The following is a 21,146-nucleotide window of genomic DNA, read 5'->3' as shown; positions in this document are numbered from 1 at the left end:
CACAGACAGCATGGCCCTGCACGTCCTGTTCAGCTCCTACACACACAAACACACACAGGGTGAGGACACAGACAGCATGGCCCAGCACGTCCTGTTCAGCTCCTACACACACAAAACACACACAGGGTGAGGACACCGACAGCATTGCCCTGCACGTCCTGTTCAGCTCCTACACACACAAACACACACAGGGTGAGGACACAGACAGCATGGCCCAGCACGTCCTGTTCAGCTCCTACACACACAAACACACACAGGGTGAGGACACAGACAGCATGGCCCTGCACGTCCTGTTCAGCTCCTACACACACAAACACACACAGGGTGAGGACACCGACAGCATTGCCCTGCACGTCCTGTTCAGCTCCTACACACACAAACACACACACAGGGTGAGGACACAGACAGCATGGCCCTGCACGTCCTGTTCAGCTCCTACACACACAAACACACACAGGGTGAGGACACAGACAGCATGGCCCTGCACGTCCTGTTCAGCTCCTACACACACAAACACACACAGGGTGAGGACACAGACAGCATGGCCCTGCACGTCCTGTTCAGCTCCTACACACACAAACACACACAGGGTGAGGACACCGACAGCATGGCCCTGCACGTCCTGTTCAGCTCCTACACACACAAACACACACAGGGTGAGGACACAGACAGCATGGCCCTGCACGTCCTGTTCAGCTCCTACACACACAAACACACACAGGGTGAGGACACCGACAGCATTGCCCTGCACGTCCTGTTCAGCTCCTACACACACAAACACACACAGGGTGAGGACACAGACAGCATGGCCCTGCACGTCCTGTTCAGCTCCTACACACACAAACACACACAGGGTGAGGACACCGACAGCATTGCCCTGCACGTCCTGTTCAGCTCCTACACACACAAACACACACAGGGTGAGGACACAGACAGCATGGCCCAGCACGTCCTGTTCAGCTCCTACACACACAAACACACACAGGGTGAGGACACCGACACAGGGTGAGGACACCGACACAGGGTGAGGACACCGACACAAGGTGAGGACAGGGCATCACTGATGGAAAGGTGAGTATGTCTCTCAGAAGGTGGATGACTAGAATTCTCTAAAACGGGTCTCTAGCCAGCAGGTAGCCATACATGTCCATCATTAGACTCAGTTGTGTTACTTAGTAAGAGAAATCACAACACCTACATTTCATTTATTGAAACACAGTTTAACTGTATTACCTAAAGTCACCTCATAAAACAGTGGAAAGGTCACCTGAATCAACTACCTATCTATCACACCCTCAGTCACTGCCTGGTATGGCAACGGCTCAGCCTCCGACCGCAAAGCACTACAGAGGGTAGTGCGAACGGCCCAGAGCATCACTGGGACCAAGCTTCCTGCCATCCAGGACCTCAAAATCAGGAGGTGTCAGAGGAAGGCCCTAAAAATTGTCAAAGACTCCAGCCACGCTAGTCATAGACTATTCTCTCTGCTACCGCAAGGCAAGTGGTATCGGAGGACCAAGTCTAGGTCCAAGAGGCTCCTAAACAGCTTCTATCCCCCCAAGCCATAAGACTCCTGAACATCTAATCAAATGGCTTCACAGACTATTTGCGTTGCCCCTCCCCCTCATTTACACCGCTGCTACTCTCTGTTATAATCTATGCAAAGTCACTTTATTAACTCTATCTACATGTACACAGTACCTCAACTAACTGGTGCCCCCTCACATTGACTCTGTACCGGTACCCCCTGTATATAGTCCCGCCATTGTTATTTTACTGCTGCTCTTTAAAAACGTATTACTTGTTACTTTTAACAAGATCAGCATCTAGGGACAACTTCACCCTACACCAACTGTCACTTAAGCAAGTACAGGAATATTTGTTGTTCCCCTCTCCTCACCCCTAGAGTGGTGGAACTACTCTCCCTAGAGCGGTGGTACTACTCCCCATAGAGTGGTGGTACTGTGGTGGTACTATGGTGGTACTACTCCCCCTAGAGTGGTGGTACTATGGTGGTACTACTCCCCCTAGAGCGGTGGTACTATGGTGGTACTACTCCCCCTAGAGCGGTGGTACTACTCCCCCTAGAGTGGTGGTACTATGGTGGTACTACTCCCCCTAGAGTGGTGGTACTATGGTGGTACTACTCCCCCTAGAGCGGTGGTACTACTCCCCCTAGAGTGGTGGTACTATGGTGGTACAACTCCTCCTAGAGCGGTGGTACTATGATGGTACTACTTCCCCTAGAGTGGTGGTACTATGGTGGTACTACTCCCCCTAGAGTGGTGGTACTATGATGGTACAACTCCTCCTAGAGCGGTGGTACTATGGTGGTACTACTCCCCCTAGAGTGGTTGTACTACTCCCCAAAGAGTGATGGTAGCCTAGTGGTTAGAGCATTGGGCCAGTAACCAAAAGTTTGCTGGATTGTATCCCCAAACTGACAAGGTAAAAATCTGTTGTTCTGCCCCTGAACAAGGCAGTTAACCCACTGTTTCCCGGGTGCCAAAGACGTGGATGTCGATTAAGGCAGACCCCCCCCCCCCCCCCCCCCCCCCGCACCTCTCTGATTCAGAAGGGTTTGGTTAAATGCGGAAGACACATTTCAGTTGAATAACTGACTAGGTATCCCCCTTTCCCCTAAAGTGGTGGTACTATGGTGGTACTACTCCCCCTAGAGTGGTGGTACTATGGTGGTACTACTCCCCCTAGAGTGGCGGTACTACTCCCCCTAGAGTGGTGGTACTATGGTGGTACTACTCCCCCTAGAGTGGTGGTACTATGGTGGTACTACTCCCCCTAGAGTGGTAGTACTACTCTCCATAGTGGTGGTACTACTCCCCATAGAGTGGTGGTACTACTCCCCATAGAGTGGTGGTACTACTCCCCATAGAGTGGTGGTACTACTCCCCCTAGAGTGGTGGTACTACTCCCCCTAGAGTGGTGGTACTACTCCCCCTAGAGTGGTGGTACTACTCCCCCTAGTGGGCTAAATGAGTTCCAATACATTTCAGAGCGGTGGAGCGGTGGTACTACTCCCCCTAGTGGGCTAAATGAGTTCCAATACATTTCAGAGCGGTGGAGCGGTGGTACTACTCCCTCTAGAGCGGTGGTACTACTCCCCCTAGAGTGGTGGTACTATGGTGGTACTACTCCCCCTAGAGTGGTGGTACTACTCCCCCTAGAGTGGTGGTACTACTCCCCCTACAGTGGTGGTACTACTCCCCCTACAGTGGTGGTACTACTCCCCCTAGAGTGGTAGTACTACTCCCCCTAGTGGGCTAAATGAGTTCCAATACATTTCAGTTGAGCAGCAGGGTGACGACCGCAGGGAAGGTTTAAACTTGTATTTTTAAAAACTAAACAGATGGAGCGCTGTGTGTGAATTCCTTTTTTATGTTGAGTGCAATACACAGCTGTCTCAAATTCTCAATGATGAAAAGCTTCCACAGTTAGGCCAGTGACGAGGCTGAGGGGGTGTCAGAGAAATATAATCACTAGACTGAACGTCCCCATTCAAGTCAATGTTGTGGAATTCTGAGGGCCTCCCAAGTGGCGAAGTGGTCTAAGGCACTGCATCGCAGTGCTAGCTGTGCCACTAGAGATTCTGGGTTCGAGTCCAGACGACTCTGTCGCAGCTGACTGGGTGACCCATGAGGCGGTGCACAATTGGCCCAGCGTCGTCCAGGATTTTTCTAAAATGTTTTGAAATTGTGTGTAATTATATTCCTATGGGGATGTAGTATCTGACCCGGAGTTATAGAAATATAATTACTAGAATGGGCATCCCCATTCAAGTCAATGTTCTATAATTGTATTTCTATGCTGGATGTAGTCCATTTTCTGACCTGAAGGAGTTCCAGGTCCGAGGAGTCCTCCTGTCCAGGCACCATCTCAGTCAGCATCTCTGACATCACTTTGGTGTTTCCCCTCACAATGTCCAGTTCACTGCGCAGCCGGGCGATCTGAGGAGGACACACATGGGTCAAGGGTCAGAGAGAGAAAGTATTCCCTGATCTGATCAAAGCTAAGTGGAGGCACCCTTGCTTTTGTACCTCTACGCATGATAGATCAGTGTGTATAAGGTAGTTGTTGTGAAATTGTTAGATTACTTGTTAGATATTACTGCACGGTCTGAACTAGGAGCACAAGCATTTCGCTACACTCGCATTAACATCTGCTAACCATGAAAATCTTGGGCCCTGTTTGAAAACTGTGAACATACATCCTTCCTTCCTCCCCTTCTTTGACGCAACCCTGAGGACAGGAGAAACTTGTTTTTTTATTGGGCAACGTCCAGTCAGTTCTTTTACGTTATTAGCCTAATGAACATGACTCTGGCAGTAGTTTAACATTAGCCGTCAGAGGCCATCTTTATCCTCACCTGTTCAGGGTTGGCGGTGATGGGGCCCTGTACGTTGGGGATGTGTGGTATCTGTAGGATGGGGGTGAGGGGGGCGGGGGCCGGAGCCGGGGCGGCTGCAGGCTTGGGGAGGGTGGCTGTGGCTGCAGCGTGGGGCTGGATGGGGGCTTTGTACTTTAGTACAGCTGGGTCCACCTCTGGTAGACCCTGTAGAGAGAACACAACATGTAGTTAGTTAGTAGAGCTCTGTAGAGAGAACACAACATGTAGTTAGTTAGTAGAGCTCTGTAGAGAGAACACAACATGTAGTTAGTTAGTAGAGCTCTGTAGAGAGAACACAACATGTTGTTAGTTAGTACATCTCTGTAGAGAACACAACATGTAGATAGTACAGCTCTGCTACTACAGCAGTATAGTCACTGCTTCAGATGATTCTACCTCATTAGCATGGGTTCATGTACGCCTGTGTGTGCATGTTGGGTCTCGCCCCCTGTGGTGTGTGGATGCATGTTGGGTCTCGCCCCCTGTGGTGTGTGGATGCGTGTTGGGTCTCGCCCCCTGTGGTGTGTGGATGCGTGTTGGGTCTCGCCCCCTGTGGTGTGTGGATGCGTGTTGGGTCTCGCCCCCTGTGGTGTGTGGATGCGTGTTGGGTCTCGCCCCCTGTGGTGTGTGGATGCGTGTTGGGTCTCGCCCCCTGTGGTGTGTGGATGCGTGTTGGGTCTCGCCCCCTGTGGTGTGTGGATGGGCGTTGGGTCTCGCCCCCTGTGGTGTGTGGATGCGTGTTGGGTCTCACCCTCTGTGGTGTGTGGATGGGTGACAGAGTGTCCAGGTCAGCCATGGGGAACTCGATGCCTTTCCTCTTCAGCTCCTCATAAATATGGACCACCCCCGTCAGGTCAGGACTACTCCTGAAGGCATCCGCCCAGGCCTGACAACACACAGACAAACACAGAATAAGGGCTGGAAACAACCCCGTTACATCCTGGTGGACATCTGAGAGGAGTGGATAGATGAAGGCCAAATAGTGAGGGCCCAGGTGTTGTGTTGCTGACTTCAGTCCTGTGTGTGTGTGTTCAGTCTCTGGTTACCTGCCTGGAGCTGCTCAGGTACAAGGTGTCCTCTCACTGTATTTAGAGAGGTTTGTTGGAGGTGTCTGGACTCATTTTGGATGTAGAATATTCCTAACTGCAGGGTTCTCCTAACTGCTGCAGCCTGGCCTCTTACAGCTCTCTGTCAATTGCCTTAGAGATTTGAGGTTGGAGCTCCACCTTGCTCTCTGACTGACTTGGTGAAATGTTCACCATGTTGCTTATACCTATCCACTTCTCTCAGATGTAAAAGTACCTAGGGATTTCTTATCATGTGCCATGTGATTATTATCATGTGCTGTACCTGGATCAGAGCCAGGACTTTGTCCTGTACGATGGTGGGGGGGTTGGTTTTGGGGGAGATGATTTTGACGAGGACACCATCAATGAAGTCCCGGTTAGCCACGAGGACATGAAACCGGTGGCCGCAGTTCTTTACACACGTCTCCAGCACCTAGAAATGGAAAGATAGAGGTAAAACATCAGAAAGAAAGAATGTTTACATATATCCTGTTTCCCATGCCAATAAAGCCCCTTAACTTGAAAGAGGAGAGAAAACATCAGGAAGTGAGAAAGTATGATAGAGAGCGAGAAACTCCCTGGAAGAAGAGAAGTGTGCTCAGATATTGATAAAGAGCTGACTTCTGTCATCTGACATGGAATAAAGGAGCTTTGATGCAGCTAAAAAAAAAAATCAAGATCCACGTAAACAAAATAAAATATGAAGACAGAAAAAACATAACAGTTGAGAAATCGCCTGAGGGAGAAGTCACAGTGAGACACAGCAGACAGCTAATTCATGAACGTGTGTTGGTGGATTTTTGAAGCTCAGGCGTGAAGAACAAGTGTAACGGATAATAGCACTGTCCTAGTTAAGCATGCAGGCGTGTTTGCAAGTGTGGTAAGTGTGCTCTAAATGTGAAAGGTCTATTTGTCTGTTTCTCTTCCCAGAGACTGGTTGTTGTTGAGGGGGAGTTCAGACAATAAGCATCACTTAGGTCTAGGCCTAGCTCTGGACGGATTCGCTCTGTCCCTGCTGGTGTGCTCATCCAGTGTTTTCCAAATGGTGGGTCTTCAGCGCTTTGTGACAACTGCCGACGTATAATGGGCTTTAGAAAATACATCCGATTGATTTGATTGGTCACGTTCTACTGCTGGGTAGCACATTGTGGGCTCAAGACATTCCAAAACATCTCCAGATGCCCTTGGACACATGATCAGTGATGTGACCTGTATGTTCCACCCTCTATTGTTCATCTGAAAAGATTTACAGTGGGGCAAAAAAGTATTTAGTCAGCCACCAATTGTGCAAGTTCTCCCACTTAAAAAGATGAGAGAGGCCTGTAATTTTCATCATAGGTACACTTCAACTATGACAGACAAAATGAGAAGAAAAAAATCCAGAAAATCACATTGTAGGTTTTTTTATGAATTTATTTGCAAATTATGGTGGAAAATAAGTATTTGGTCAATAACAAAAGTTTATCTCAATACTTTGTTATATACCCTTTGTTGGCAATGACAGAGGTCAAACATTTTCTGTAAGTCTTCACAAGGTTTTCACACACTGTTGCTGGTATTTTGGCCCATTCCTCCATGCAGATCTCCTCTAGAGCAGTGATGTTTTGGGGCTGTTGCTGGGCAACACGGACTTTCAACTCCCTCCAAAGATTTTCTATGGGGTTGAGATCTGGAGACTGGCTAGGCCACTCCAGGACCTTGAAATGCTTCTTACGAAGCCACTCCTTCGTTGCCCGGGCAGCGTGTTTGGGATCATTGTCATGCTGAAAGACCCAGCCACGTTTCATCTTCAATGCCCTTTCCTTTACACGGATCAGTCTTCCTGGTCCCTTTGCAGAAAAACAGCCCCAAAGCATGATGTTTCCACCCCCATGCTTCACAGTAGGTATGGTGTTCTTTGGATGCAACTCAGCATTCTTTGTCCTCCAAACACGACGAGTTGAGTTTTTACCAAAAAGTTATATTTTGGTTTCATCTGACCATATGACATTCTCCCAATCATCTTCTGGATCATCCAAATGCTCTCTAGCAAACTTCAGACGGGCCTGGACACGTCTGGCACTGCAGGATTTGAGTCCCTGGCAGCGTAGTGTGTTACTGATGGTAGGCTTTGTTACTTTGGTCCCAGCTCTCTGCAGGTCATTCACTAGGTCCCCCGTGTGGTTCTGGGATTTTTGCTCACCGTTCTTGTGATCATTTTGACCCCACGGGGTGAGATCTTGCGTGGAGCCCCAGATCAAGGGAGATTATCAGTGGTCTTCCATTTCCTAATAATTGCTCCCACAGTTGATTTCTTCAAACCAAGCTGCTTACCTATTGCAGATTCAGTCTTCCCAGCCTGGTGCAGGTCTACAATTTTGTTTCTGGTGTCCTTTGACAGCTCTTTGGTCTTGGCCATAGTGGAGTTTGGAGTGTGACTGTTTGAGGTTGTGGACAGGTGTCTTTTATACTGATAACAAGTTCAAACAGGTGCCATTAATACAGGTAACGAGTGGAGGACAGAGGAGCCTCCTTAAGAAGAAGTTACAGGTCTGTGAGAGCCAGAAATCTTGTTTGTTTGTAGGTGACCAAATACTTATTTTCCACCATAATTTGCAAATAAATTCATTAAAAATCCTACAATGTGATTTTCTGGATTTTTTTTCTCATTTTGTCTGTCATAGTTGAAGTGTACCTATGATGAAAATTACGGGCCTCTCTCATCTTTTTAAGTGGGAGAACTTGCACAATTGGTGGCTGACTAAATACTTTTTTGTCCCACTGTAGGTGGGTCAACATTGGGAACCCAAGTAGAGCCTGTCTCACCGTCAATCCTAGCATCACCTCCCGGTAGTTCCTGTTCCCACTCAGTCTCTTCTTCAGCGCCCGGATGGCATCTTTAGGCCTGCAGGAACACAACACATAGAAACATAGCTAAGCACACAAATATCCTGTTAGCGTTCTGTAAGTCATTCTATGAAGCTAATCTTAAAATGTAAAGTAAAAGTATGCCTGGCATTCTTGGATTAACATAGGGCTTTGGTCATGGTATCAACTCAACCCGTTGTTTTTATTGACCTAAACCATCTTAGCCGTGGCGTTGTTGATTTTGTATGAAGCCGTGCGCAGGTCTCAGGAGTGGGACGTCACACGGCAACTAGCAGTAAATATCTTTCCTCCGTGGGGCAATAACCACACATTGTTACCTACCTGGCAGTCTAAACACACACACTCCATTAAAGGCTCAGTGCAGTCAAAACTCAGTTTTTTGCATATTGTACAACAGCTGTTAAAACTAACACTGTAAAAGTTTGCAATAATGTGATCAGTGTTATTTCCTTATATTTGCTGGTTAAAAATATAATTTACCTTCTAATCAGCAGGTTTTGCATGGATGGAGTTTTGGCTTGCCTGGTGACATCACTAAGCAGTATACAATAATAGACCAATAACAAAGAGAGTTCCAAACCAATAACAGATCGTTTTGAGGTTACATATCCCTCCCATTAGGCCCTTTCACAGACCAGCTCCCAGACGATCCTGGCAAAATTCTTGCTTGAGAAATAGTTTTGCTAAAAAAAGCTATAGATTTTTTTCTTTCTTACCCTTTTAATTAACGACTATTACTACAGTAATGTACTTAATTTTTACCCATAAATGATTTGACATTGAGATCAAAATCAGCTGCATTGGGCATTTAAAAACAAATCACCACATAGATCTGAGCTTGTAAGCTCAGCAAAAAAATAAACGTCCTCTCGTATCAACTGCGTTTATTTTCAGCAAACATAACATGTAAATATTTGTATGAACATAACAAAATTCAACAACTGAGACAAACTGAAAAAGTTCCACAAACACGTGACTAACAGAAATTGAATAATGTGTCCCTGAACAAAGTGGGGGGGGGGGGGGGTCAAAATCAAAAGTAACAGTCAGTATCTGGTGTGGCCACCAGCTGCAGTGTACTGCAGTTCACCTCCTCCTCATGGACTGCACCATATTTGCCTGTTCTTGCTGTGAGATGTTACCCCACTCTTCCACCAAGGCACATGCAAGTTCCAAGACCTTTTTGGGGGAGAATGGCCCTAGCCCTAATCCTCCAATCCAACAGGTCCCAGACGTGCTCAATGGGATTGAGTTCTGGGCTCTTCGCTGGCCATGGCAGAACACTAACATTCCTGTCTAGCAGGAATCAGCCATACTGCTTGTTCTGTGCGTGGTGGCATTGTCATGCTGGAGGGTCATGTCAGGATGAGCCTGCAGGAAGGGTACCACATGAAGGAGGATGTCTTCCCTGTAATGCACAGCGTTGAGATTGCCTGCAATGACAACAAGCTCAGTCTGAGGATGCTGTGACACACCGCCCCAGACCATGACGGACCCTCCACCTCCAAATCGATCCTGCTCCAGAGTACAGGCCTCAGTGTAACGCTCATTCCTTCGACGATAAACACGAATCCAAACATTACCCCTGGTAAGACAAAACCGTGACTCGTCAGTGAAGAGCACTTTTTACCAGTCCTGTCTGGTCCAGCGATGGTGGGTTTGTGCCAGGTAGGACGATCAACGTTATTGCCGGTGATGTCTGGTGAGGACCTGCCTTACAACAGGCCTACAAGCCCTCAGTTCAGCCTCTCTCAGCCTATTGAGGACAGTCTGAGCACTGATGGAGGGATTGTGCGTTCCTGGTGTAACTTGGGCAGTTGTTGTTGCCATCCTGTACCTATCCGCAGGTGTGTTGTTCGGATGTATCAATCCTGTGCAGGTGTTGTTACACGTGGTCTGCCACTGTGAGGACGATCAGCTCTCCGTCCTGTCTCCCTGTAGCGCTGTCACAGTACGGACATTGCAATTTATTGCCCTGGCCACATCTGCAGTCCTCATGCCTCCTTGCAGCATGCCTAAGGCACGTTCACACAGATGAGCAGGGATCCTGGGCATCTTTCTTTTGGTGTTTTTCAGTCAGTAGAAAGGCCTCTTTAGTGTCCTAAGTTTTCATAACTGTGACCTTAATTGCCTACCATCTGTAAGCTGTTAGTGTCTTAACGACCGTTCCACAGGTGAGTGGTCATTAATTGTTTATGGTTCATTGAACAAGCGTGTTTAAACCCTTTACAAAGAAGATCTGTGAAGTTATTTGGATTTTTACGAATTATCTTTGAAAGACAGAGTCCTGAAAAGGGGACGTTTCTATTTTTGCTGAGTTTATATCTGCCTGCCTGTCTGTTAGCCCTATAGAAAGTTCAAAGCTCATCTTAATAGAGAACGCACTCTGTTACAGATGAGGTAATGAGCTTCCATGAACCTCTCTCTGAACTCTGGAGCTCTGTGAAGTTTCAGAGGAGAGATGAGTGTGTATATCACTGTCTGTGACAGCCACGGCTGAGTGTATGCAGTGTATAAAACATTAACGGAGTAGTGCTCAGGCAGTAGTCTCACTGACACTAGTGGATCCTATGGGAGGGAGTTGAGGCCTTCAGACACAAACAGACTATAGAAAGAGAGGAGCTCAGGGAATACTGGTGTGCATGGGTGTTACATCATCTCAAAAGTTCCACTTCCAGAAGTTTCAGGTAGGCAGTCTATGTTTATCTGTCTGATAAGTGGCATTAGTGCAGCTAGCTGGCATTTCTTCCACATCTATGTCCTTGTCTGAACCTAAAGAGGATTGCCTGCATGCCATTCAGTTGTCACCATGTCTGACTTCCTACACTAACACAATAAACAAAGCCAATAGTAATTTGCTACTTGGTAGCCTTCACACTCAAATTACACAACGCTTCAAGTAGGAGGTGGAAGTTGTAATGGAGGCAAGGGACTGATATATCTCAAAAGACATGGGTCATTTTTTTTCCTGAATTGTACTGAAATAGTGTTCTCCCAGGACAGTCAGTGAGTGAGTGAGTGAGTGAGTGAGTGAGTGAGTGAGTGAGTGAGTGAGTGAGTGAGTGAGTGAGTGAGTGAGTAGATAGATAAAGGGGAAGCAGAAGAATGATTCGGGAAGAGGAAAGAATTGTAGGTTTGAATCCCTCCAGTTTTTCCTAAAGGTCACAGAACTCAACCAATTTCAGGAGAGTCAACAACTTATCAAATTAAACTCAAAGAAAAGTTAACACTAATTAGTAAAAAAGGATATTCTCATTCCATTCTATCTGCACTGCAGCTTGACCCTGTGCTTGTCTCAACTGCATGTGTGATGTGTGCCATGTAGAGAGTTTGAGAGCAGAGCAGAAGACAAATGTCTGTTGTAAAGTTGTATTGTATTTGTGCACATCATTTGTATGTTATTTTTGAGTGTGTTAAGAGGTTTTTGTTTGTGTGATTGACTTGTACAGTCAATCAGTAAGGCAGCCAGTGAGCCCGTCTTTCAGCCAGCCAGCCCGTCTTTCAGACAGCCAGCCCCCGTCTTTCAGACAGCCAGCCCCCGTCTTTCAGTCAGTCAGTCAGTCAGGTGAAAGTGTACTGATGCTGAGTCTGTTGCTCACCCTTCCTCCGTCTCATTGATGATGTCACAGATCTCCATGTTGAGGGTCCAGTCCTCAGCCTGCAGGCCGCCATCCGTGGCCTTCTCTAGAAAAGACAACAGGAAGTCAAAGATAACAGGAAGTAAACAAACCTGCTCATTGGACCAAGGAGGACACTAAGTAGTAGGAAGTTTCCCCTAGACGAGCGGTGAGCGTCACCTAACCCCATAGGAATAATCGGTACAGCCCAAAAAGGATGAACCACCCCTTTGGGACTGGTTCCTACCTAGGTTTCTTCCTTCTGGGGAGTTTTTCCTGGTGCTTTCACTTCTGCTTTTTATTGCTCTGTGGAGTCTAGGCTGGGCAGCTTGTGACAAATGCTGATGTCAAATAAATAAAATAAATGAGGCCTAATTGATTGATTGACAAGATGGGAGATGTAAAACAGGTTTTATAACAGACCTAGAGTCAGTACTCTGCCAACCCACTGTCCACTAAGCCTTGGGCTATATTTCAGTCTGACTGCGCTGTGACCTGTCCCCTTACCTCAACAAGCGCACTAGTTAGCCTAAACTCCATGGCTTATGTAACATTACTGTGGGCATGAGAAAAAGTTGTGTAACCAAGCACGTAAAAAGAGATAACAGTAACAGGGTTTCTATAGTAAGCCAATGTGTGTGATGCATTTGAACCTATTCAAACAGGATGGGTGTTCTCTGCATTGTCTTAGAGAGGAAAGTAATGGAGGGAAACATGACAGGATTTGGGCTATTGGCTTTTCAACACAGTAACATTGAAGTTTTATAATGACATAATTGAGCTGACGTCTGGAAGTCCACTACCACGGGTGTCGACCAATTACCATGCTGAATTCATCCCTCCATGAAACAGGATTAAAGAACTGTGCATGTCCCACATGGAACACAATTCCCTTTGAGCCCTGGTCAAAAGTAGTGCACTACATAGGGAATGGGGTGTAATTTGGGAAGCACACCTAGTCTCACTCCTGTTCTTGGCTGGGAGAAAATAAGGAGACTGAGCCAGCAAGAGCTATAGGTATTTAGAGTCAAAACACAGAGCTAAGAGTTAAAATGTTTAAAAGTTAGTCATGATGACTAGACTAGCTCTAGGTTAGCTCAGTCACTCAGAACATTTCCACCTCCAGCCCAGGGGCTCAGAGCAGTGTGGCATGCCCAGATCACACAGTCTACCACTGAGGCCACCTTGTGTGAAGGACTAATGCTTTTGGTGTCTGTTTCTCTCCTTTCACACTGCCTCTAATCTAAATATTACTAAAATAATGTATTTCCTGTGTACACAAAGACAGTATTCTGCTAACAACATGTCAGAACATGAGAAGCCAAGGTAAACAGCATGACACGGTGTTTAGCTGCCCAGGCTCAGTGTGTGAACAGCAGAGCATTAAGTGTTAAGTCTTAACCACTGCTATCTCCACTGGCACGCCCCACGTAATCTCCTCAAGTGGATTGGAAAGCAGACAAGCAGGGAGAGCGAGGAAAAGAGGGAGGGAGAAAGACGAAAATGAAAGGGATAAGGAAAGGACCAGACCTAGTTAGGGCTGTTGTGGTCATGAGATTTTGTCCGAAGTTGATTGGGAAGCAAATAATTGCCGGTCTCACGGTAATTGACCGTTAATTAACAAACACATTTAGCATCTCCTGGCTTCCTCACATAGCCTACAACATGAAGGTCACGCGCTGCGTATGTTTGCCAGTTAGGCTCTACACCCGTTGTAAAGCGGATGAATGTGCTTCATTTTAAGGCGTTATTTGGCCACTTTAGCTGTGATAAAAACCTTAACAAAACATATAGGCCTATGGGCTGGGCTACATGAGGTGTGATACTGACCTTATTAAAACATATAGGCCTATGGGCTGGGCTACATGAGGTGTGATACTGACCTTATTAAAACATATAGGCCTATGGGCTAGGCTACATGAGGTGTGATACTGACCTTATTAAAACATATAGGCCTATGGGCTGGGCTACATGAGGTGTGATACTGACCTTATTAAAACATATAGGCCTATGGGCTAGGCTACATGAGGTGTGTGACTATGATTTGAAAAAGTTGCACAAAAAAAGGCATGTGCTGTTTCTTGCCTTACTGCACACAAGTTGGGCATCTTTTACAAGTGATTTCACTACACCTGCAATAACATCTGCTAAATATGTGTTTGTGACCAATAAAATTTGATTTGAGAAGTGATAATAGATCATTCACAAGTGGTAGGCTAATATTGTCAATAGAAAAGTTTGTGGTCATATGCACAACCTTAAAAACATAGGTGCTGCGCTAATAAAGGATTCTAGTATAGAACAAGAAGGCCTGCACACCTTTAAAGCTCCCAATTCACCGCTTTAATCTGAAACCAATCTCCAGCAGGTCAAACACACAGTGTTCACATCCCAAAATATACACATTTCACCTCACATGACCAGTGGACACGACGCATGGTGGATGCAAAACACATGTGTATCTCTAATAATTAAATGAGTACATGTAGGTGGATGCAAAACACATGTGTATCTCTAATAATTAAATGAGTACATGTAATGGTTCCACAAAATAATATACATTTAAAAAATGACCAAGTGAGTAACCTGGAAGGCCAGACAAATCAAAGTAAGGGAACATATTCAGGTAAGAAATGGTCTGATATCAAACTCTTGGTTCAGACCTCTAGGAGACATGGTGCACACAAGGTGAATCCAATTAAATCCTCTTCTCAGTAATAGATGATCAGTATCTCCGCCCCTCCTAGGAGTCTTAACATGTTCCATACCAATGTGACTCAAAGAGCTGACGTTGTGACGAGCCTCCATGACATGAGCAGCCACAGGGTTTCTCTGGTCAAGGGCCCTGATATTACTCCTGTGTTCTGCTATCCTTGTTTTCAGAGCTCCTTGTGTTTTTTCCTACATAGACCACAAATACATTTGATCAGGTATATCACATGTTTTGTGGAACATGTAATGATGTCCTTAATCTTAATGGCCTTGCACGTAATAGGGTGACTGAACATTGTGCATTTGTTCGTGAAGTTACATTTGGTGCATCCGCCACGTCTATAGTTACCGTCCGGCACACTGTCTAGAAAGGTCGTGCGTGGCACTGGTGGAAGATCAGACCTCACCACCATTTGACTGATGTTGGGGGGGCGTCTGAAGACCGACCCGCGGGGGTTCTTTAAACGTCTTTTCCTGTTGTGGATCAGTGCTCAACATGTGCCAATGTTTTTTAATAATGTGGTTGAACTGTTTACCAAGTGGGGAGTACTGAAGGAAGCATTAAATGCATTGGTCAGGAGAGCGGGGAGGTTTGGACGTGAGGCTGTCATCCTGGGTCATATTTTTATAACGTTCCCTTGCGTCCTGCAGCCATTCCTCTGGGTAACCCCGCCGTCTGAAACGCTCATCCAGATGGGCGGTTTGTTTGACCTAGTCACTCCGTGTACTACAAATCCTACGTATGCGACTGCATTGGCTAATGGGGAGGTTATATTTTAGGGGTGTAGGGTGGAAGCTGTCTCCGCGTAATAGGGAATTTCTGTCAATCGGCTTCCTGTATAGATCCGTACTAACCACCTCCCCATCCCTCTAACTTAAAATGTCAAGAAGACGTATTTCACAGGCAGTGAATTTCGAATGTTCACTGTTGTATTGATGGAGTGGAATCGATTAAGCTCCTCCGCTGTGCCCTGGAATAGAACGAATATGTGATCAATTAAGAGTCTAATATGGTGCAATAATGGATTATTAGGGCTAAAAATCACCTTCTTCTAAAAAATTAAAACACATACAGATTGTGAGTAAAACATTTAAAAGTGTTAACCCTCGCAAGGCTGCAGGCCCAGACGGCATCCCCAGCCGCGTCCTCAGAGCATGCGCAGACCAGCTGGCTGGTGTGTTTACGGACATATTCAATCAATCCTTATCCCAGTCTGCTGTACCCACATGCTTCAAGAGGGCCACCATTGTTCCTGTTCCCCAGAAAGATAACGTAACTGAGCTAAACAACTACCGCCCCGTACCACTCACTTCCGTCATCATGAAGTGCTTTGAGAGACTAGTCAAGGACCATATCACCTCCACCCTACCTTACACCCTAGACCCACTCCAATTTGCTTACCGCCCAGACCCACTCCAATTTGCTTACCGCCCAAACAGTTCCACAGACGATGCAATCTCAACCACACTGCACACTGCCCTAACCCATCTGGACAAGAGGAATGTGAGAATGCTGTACCTATGTGAGAATGATGTTCATTGACTACAGCTCAGCATTTAACACCATAGTACCCTCCAAACTCGTCATCAAGCTCGAGACCCTGGGTCTCGACCCCACCCTGTGAAACTGGGTACTGGACTTCCTGACGGGCCGCTCCCAGGTGGTGAGGGTAGGTAACATCTCCACCCCGCTGATCCTCAACACTGGGGCCCCACAAGGGTGCGTTCTGAGCCCTCTCCTGTACTCCCTGTTCACCCACAACTGCGTGGTCATGCACGCCTCCAACTCAATCAGCAAGTTTAGGGACGACACTACAGTGGTAGGCTTGATTACCAACAACGACGAGACGGCCTACAGGGAGGAGGTGAGGGCCCTCGGAGAGTGTTGTCAGGAAAATAACCTCACACTCAATGTCAACAAAACAAAGGAGATGATTGTGGACTTCAGGAAACAGCAGAGGGAGCACCCCCCTATCAACATCGATGGGACAGTAGTGGAGAGGGTAGTAAGTTTTAAGTTCCTCGGCGTACACATCACAGACAAACTGAATTGGTCCACCCACACAGACAGCGTCGTGAAGAAGGCGCAGCAGCGCCTCTTCAACCTCAGGAGGCTGAAGAAATACGGCTTGTCACCAAAAGCACTCACAAACTTCTACAGATGCACAATCGAGAGCATCCTGCCGGGCTGTATCACCGCCGGGTACGGCAACTGCTCCGCCCACAACCGTAAGGCTCTCCAGAGGGTAGCGAGGTCTGCACAACGCATCACCGGGGGCAAACTACCTGCCCTCCAGGACACCTACACCACCCAGGAAGGCCATAAAGATCATCAAGGACAACAACCACCCGAGCCACTGCCTGTTCACCCCGCTATCATCCAGAAGGCGAGGTCAGTACAGGTGCATCAAAGCAGGGACCGAGAGACTGAAAAACAGCTTCTATCTATTTCAAGGCCATCAGACTGTTAAACAGCCACCACTAACATTGAGTGGCTGCTGCCAACACACTGACTCAACTCTAGCCACTTTAATAATGGGAATTGATGGAAATTGACGTAAAATATATCACTAGCCACTTTAAACAATGCTACTTAATATAATGTTTACATACCCTACATTACTCATCTCATATGTACAGTGGGGCAAAAAAGTATTTAGTCAGCCACCAATTGTTCTCCCACTTAAAAAGATGAGGCCTGTAATTTTCATCATAGGTACACTTCAACTATGACAGACAAAATTAGAAAAAAAATCCAGAAAAATCACATTGTTGGATTTTTTATGAATTTATTTGCAAAATATGGTGGAAAATGGGATGGGATCCTCCTCTTTTTAATAGAGGCCATCAAATCTATTTTCTCACACAATAGCCTACAGAAATGTTGAGCAACATGAGCACACATGAAATGTTTGATTAGATTTTCCATTCAATTTGCATTGATGTCAGAGTGATTAGAGGGACAATAGAGTGCTGAGTACCAGGCAGTTAGCAAGTTTGGTAGGCTACTAATGACAATCAGCAGCATCAGCGCTTGGAGTAGGCTAATTACCATGACTAAACGGTCATGTGGAATTTGACTGCCCTCATGACTCGTGACCACCGGTGTGGCGGTAATATGGTCACCCTAACAGCCCTATACAGAGTCATCCTTTTTGAGGCCTCTATTCGCAGAACAAGACAGCCATTACAGCCAGAGCTTTGAAAATAGAAGAGAGACTGATTGGGTGCAAGTTCAACCCAGGCTCCACCCCCACTCCCAGTGCCATGGAGTGAAACCAGTACAACCAGTCACGTGGCCACACAGGCGGAAGGCTGTGCCATCCACTGCCAACTCCACAAATCTCCATTTCAGATCCCTCTTCGCTCCCTGTCTGTTCTCTCGCTCTATACCCTCTTCCTCAATCCCACTATCTTTTCTCTCCCCTCTGTCTTCCTCCCTCTCCCCCTCCCTATTCCTCAATCCACTAATGCATAGCTCTGAGATAGACATTTGAAATTGGCTCATTATATGACCCAAACATGTATCCATGGTTACCAAACTATTCCTCTGTCTTATAGTCTTCTTTTCAACATCTCGTCATAGAGGGCTTATTACCAGAGAGTGCTCCAACCCATTAGGGACAAATCCATGGGCCTGCTAGCTACACTAACCTTTCCACTAATGGAGATGGCAGGCAGATTGTTATGTTTCCTCCAGGATGTGTAGCTGCTTTCCCTCTATGATGGTCTCTGTCTCTTTAGCAGCTAAAAGGAAGGAGATGGAGTCAGCATCTAGGCCAACTGAGACAGAGTAGTTACACTAGTATCAAACCTCAAGCCACACACACACAATCCACCCACCACAAACAAACACACCATCCACACAAATACGCACACACACTGCAAACATAAACACACACTTGCTAACACACACACACACACCATCCACCATGCCTCTCTCTCTCTCTCATCCTGTCCACCCCCTGCCTGTCAGGCCACTTAAGGTAATGAGAAAGGACAATTAAGATTCACAATGCAAACCTCATCAGTAGGGTTGCTGCCTGTTCTGTTGCCCTGTCTCTGAGTGCTCTCCCATTTCCTCTGTGGGAAGTGAACCTGATCCCTTTCCCCTGTCTTGCTGCTGCTGTACTGTGGTGTTGGGTACCACTCTCACCACCAGCACTGTATCCACACGGACAGACAGAATGCCTTTATGGACAGCACAGTACAGTGAGCACTCAACCAGAGAGATAACACACTGGGGCAGATGATTTAAAGCTAGTAGCTCCTAAAGAAATTAAAGATCCACTCTCCTGCTCGCTGGGCACAGTGTGTAGTGACCTGAGCAGACCGCTCTCAGAGCTGACAATGATGGTAGTAGGGACTTAGCCTAGCTGGTGTGGTGGTGTTCAGCGGTGGCCATCTAGGATGACTTGGCACCAAGCTGGCCGGGGAAGCAGGGCAGGGGGACACACCCTGGCCTGTAGGCTACACTCACAGCAATGAAAGACCCTTCTTCTGCACCTCCTCAGACCAACTTCCTTCTAGCCTGGTCCCAGATTGTGACCATGATGACCAATGGAGTTGATAAGGCAGCACAAATATATCTGGAACCAGGCTAACTTCCTTCCTCCAGAGTATACCCATGATATGTTCCCATTCTGATTTCACACAGATGCATGACTAGGGGCTAATAAACTGTGGCCATTATCAGCTTCAGACATCAATATCTCATCTTCGGAAAAGGCCTAACCATGAGAAACTGGACTGAATGCTTGGGAAACTGTGCGATCTGCCTGGGTGACATCCTAGGAGATTCTCTCAGAGACAATGCAGAGAGGACAGTTTACCCCCCCCCCCCCCCCCCCCCCCCACCTTGTCTTCTGTCTAGTTTGTTAGGCTATACATGATCTCAACTGAGCAGTAAGGATACAGTACTGAAGACCTTTATAACATAGGATAGTTATGGTTGTAGCTAAGGCCTTGAGCAGTAAGGATACAGTACTGAAGACCTTTATAACATAGGATAGTTATGGTTGTAGCTAAGGCCTTGAGCAGTAAGGATACAGTACTGAAGACCTTTATAACATAGGATAGTTATGGTTGTAGCTAGGGCCTTGAGCAGTAAGGATACAGTACCAGGGCCTAAAATGAACACCTGCGGGTAGATTTTGTCATTGGTGGGTAAAATGTCTATTTCACCAGCCACGTTGGCGGGTTGTCAGGGCTCCACAGTGCAAGCATTTCACTCGCATGTGAATAAAAAGTCAAGTTCGATCACATTTATAGTAAAATAAATGCTCCAGTAGCTTTTTTCAAAGTATTTTTGCCGTTTTGTTTCATAGCTGGTAAATTAAGTCTATGAACTACGAATCCTATATAGCCTATTCCATCTTACGCTGGAACCCTGGGTGCATGCGAAGAGTTGAGCGAAAGGTACATTTTTAGAAGTTAATTTTTATAAGCGCTGCGCACAGGCATAAAAATTGGGTCTAATTTACTTGAACTGAAAGTCTACTGAAGTGAGACTTGTCCATTTACATTGTGTTGTTCACAGGCTAGGTTGTTTTTCTATGTTTGAGTTTCAATTGCAAGGGAAGAGAAAACAACACCTCTACTAGTCAGACTCAATTACAGGCTCAAACATGACTGGAGTCGCGCTACCACGGTAACCTCCCACCCTTAAATGGGCAGGTGAAAATGTTTGTCTCATCTGTGATAGTTTGGTTTAATGACGCAGGTCACAAAAAAATGAAATTAAACAATTTAACACATTATTTCTTACTAATAATACATGTATTGTTTCAGAAACATTAAAGCATGCTCATCTGTTTTTTTGTGTTTTGTTGTTCAGTTTGGTAGAAACTGGGTGGTTCGAGCACTGAATGCTGTTTGGCTGAAAGCCGTGATTGGCTGAAAGCCTTGGGATATCAGACCATATACGACGGGTATGCCAAAACATTTATTTTTACTGCTTTAATTACATTGGTAACCAGTTTATAATAGCAATAAGGTACCTTGGGTGTTTGTGGTATATTGCCAATAAGGGCAAGGGCTGTATCCAGGCACTCCACGTTGCGTCATGCTTAAGAACATTCCTTATCCATGGTATATTAGCCATATACCACACCCCCTCGGGCCTTATTGTTTAAATCTACCTGCCACAGTGGCTGGTGGACCAGAAAGTGAATTGTATGCCCTGTACAGTACTAGGATCTTCATAACATAGAATAATTATGGTTGTAGCAACGGCCTTGAGCTGTAAGAATACTGCACAAAGACCTTTAAAACATAGGATATTGATATAGTTGTAGCTAATGTCTTTATAAAACATGTATAGCCTAACTATTCTATCCATTGAGCCCTGGTTAGTATTCTGCCATGTTCCATTGTTCGTGCAATCGCCAATCCAATAGTTTTGCTGTGGATGTAGACGTGCTGTTAGATAATCAGTGACTCCATCAATGAAGGACACAGTCCCTGCCTGAGGGTACG

General features: G+C 46.3%; 1 protein-coding gene across 6 annotated transcripts in view; it reads right to left on the bottom strand.

Moving 5' to 3' along the window:
• LOC110538041 (TOM1-like protein 2) overlaps positions 1–21,146 on the bottom strand; it is a 40,887-nt gene that overhangs the window by 15,755 nt on the left and 3,986 nt on the right. For all 6 annotated transcript variants that reach the window (XM_036938989.1, XM_036938990.1, XM_036938985.1 and 3 more), the window contains exons 2-7: positions 11,940–12,024; positions 8,278–8,356; positions 5,756–5,905; positions 5,157–5,291; positions 4,385–4,570; positions 3,849–3,965 (exon numbers count right to left, since the gene is read on the bottom strand). In XM_036938989.1, coding sequence (XP_036794884.1) covers positions 3,849–3,965; positions 4,385–4,570; positions 5,157–5,291; positions 5,756–5,905; positions 8,278–8,356; positions 11,940–11,977 — 705 coding nt within the window. In that variant the 5' untranslated portion in view covers positions 11,978–12,024. The remainder of the gene's footprint in view (positions 1–3,848; positions 3,966–4,384; positions 4,571–5,156; positions 5,292–5,755; positions 5,906–8,277; positions 8,357–11,939; positions 12,025–21,146) is intronic.

Source organism: Oncorhynchus mykiss, chromosome 12 (assembly GCF_013265735.2).
Source record: "Oncorhynchus mykiss isolate Arlee chromosome 12, USDA_OmykA_1.1, whole genome shotgun sequence".
NCBI lineage: Eukaryota > Metazoa > Chordata > Actinopteri > Salmoniformes > Salmonidae > Oncorhynchus > Oncorhynchus mykiss.
The sequence above is the reverse complement of the archived record's forward strand: the minus strand, read 5'-3'. Positions and strand labels throughout refer to the sequence as shown.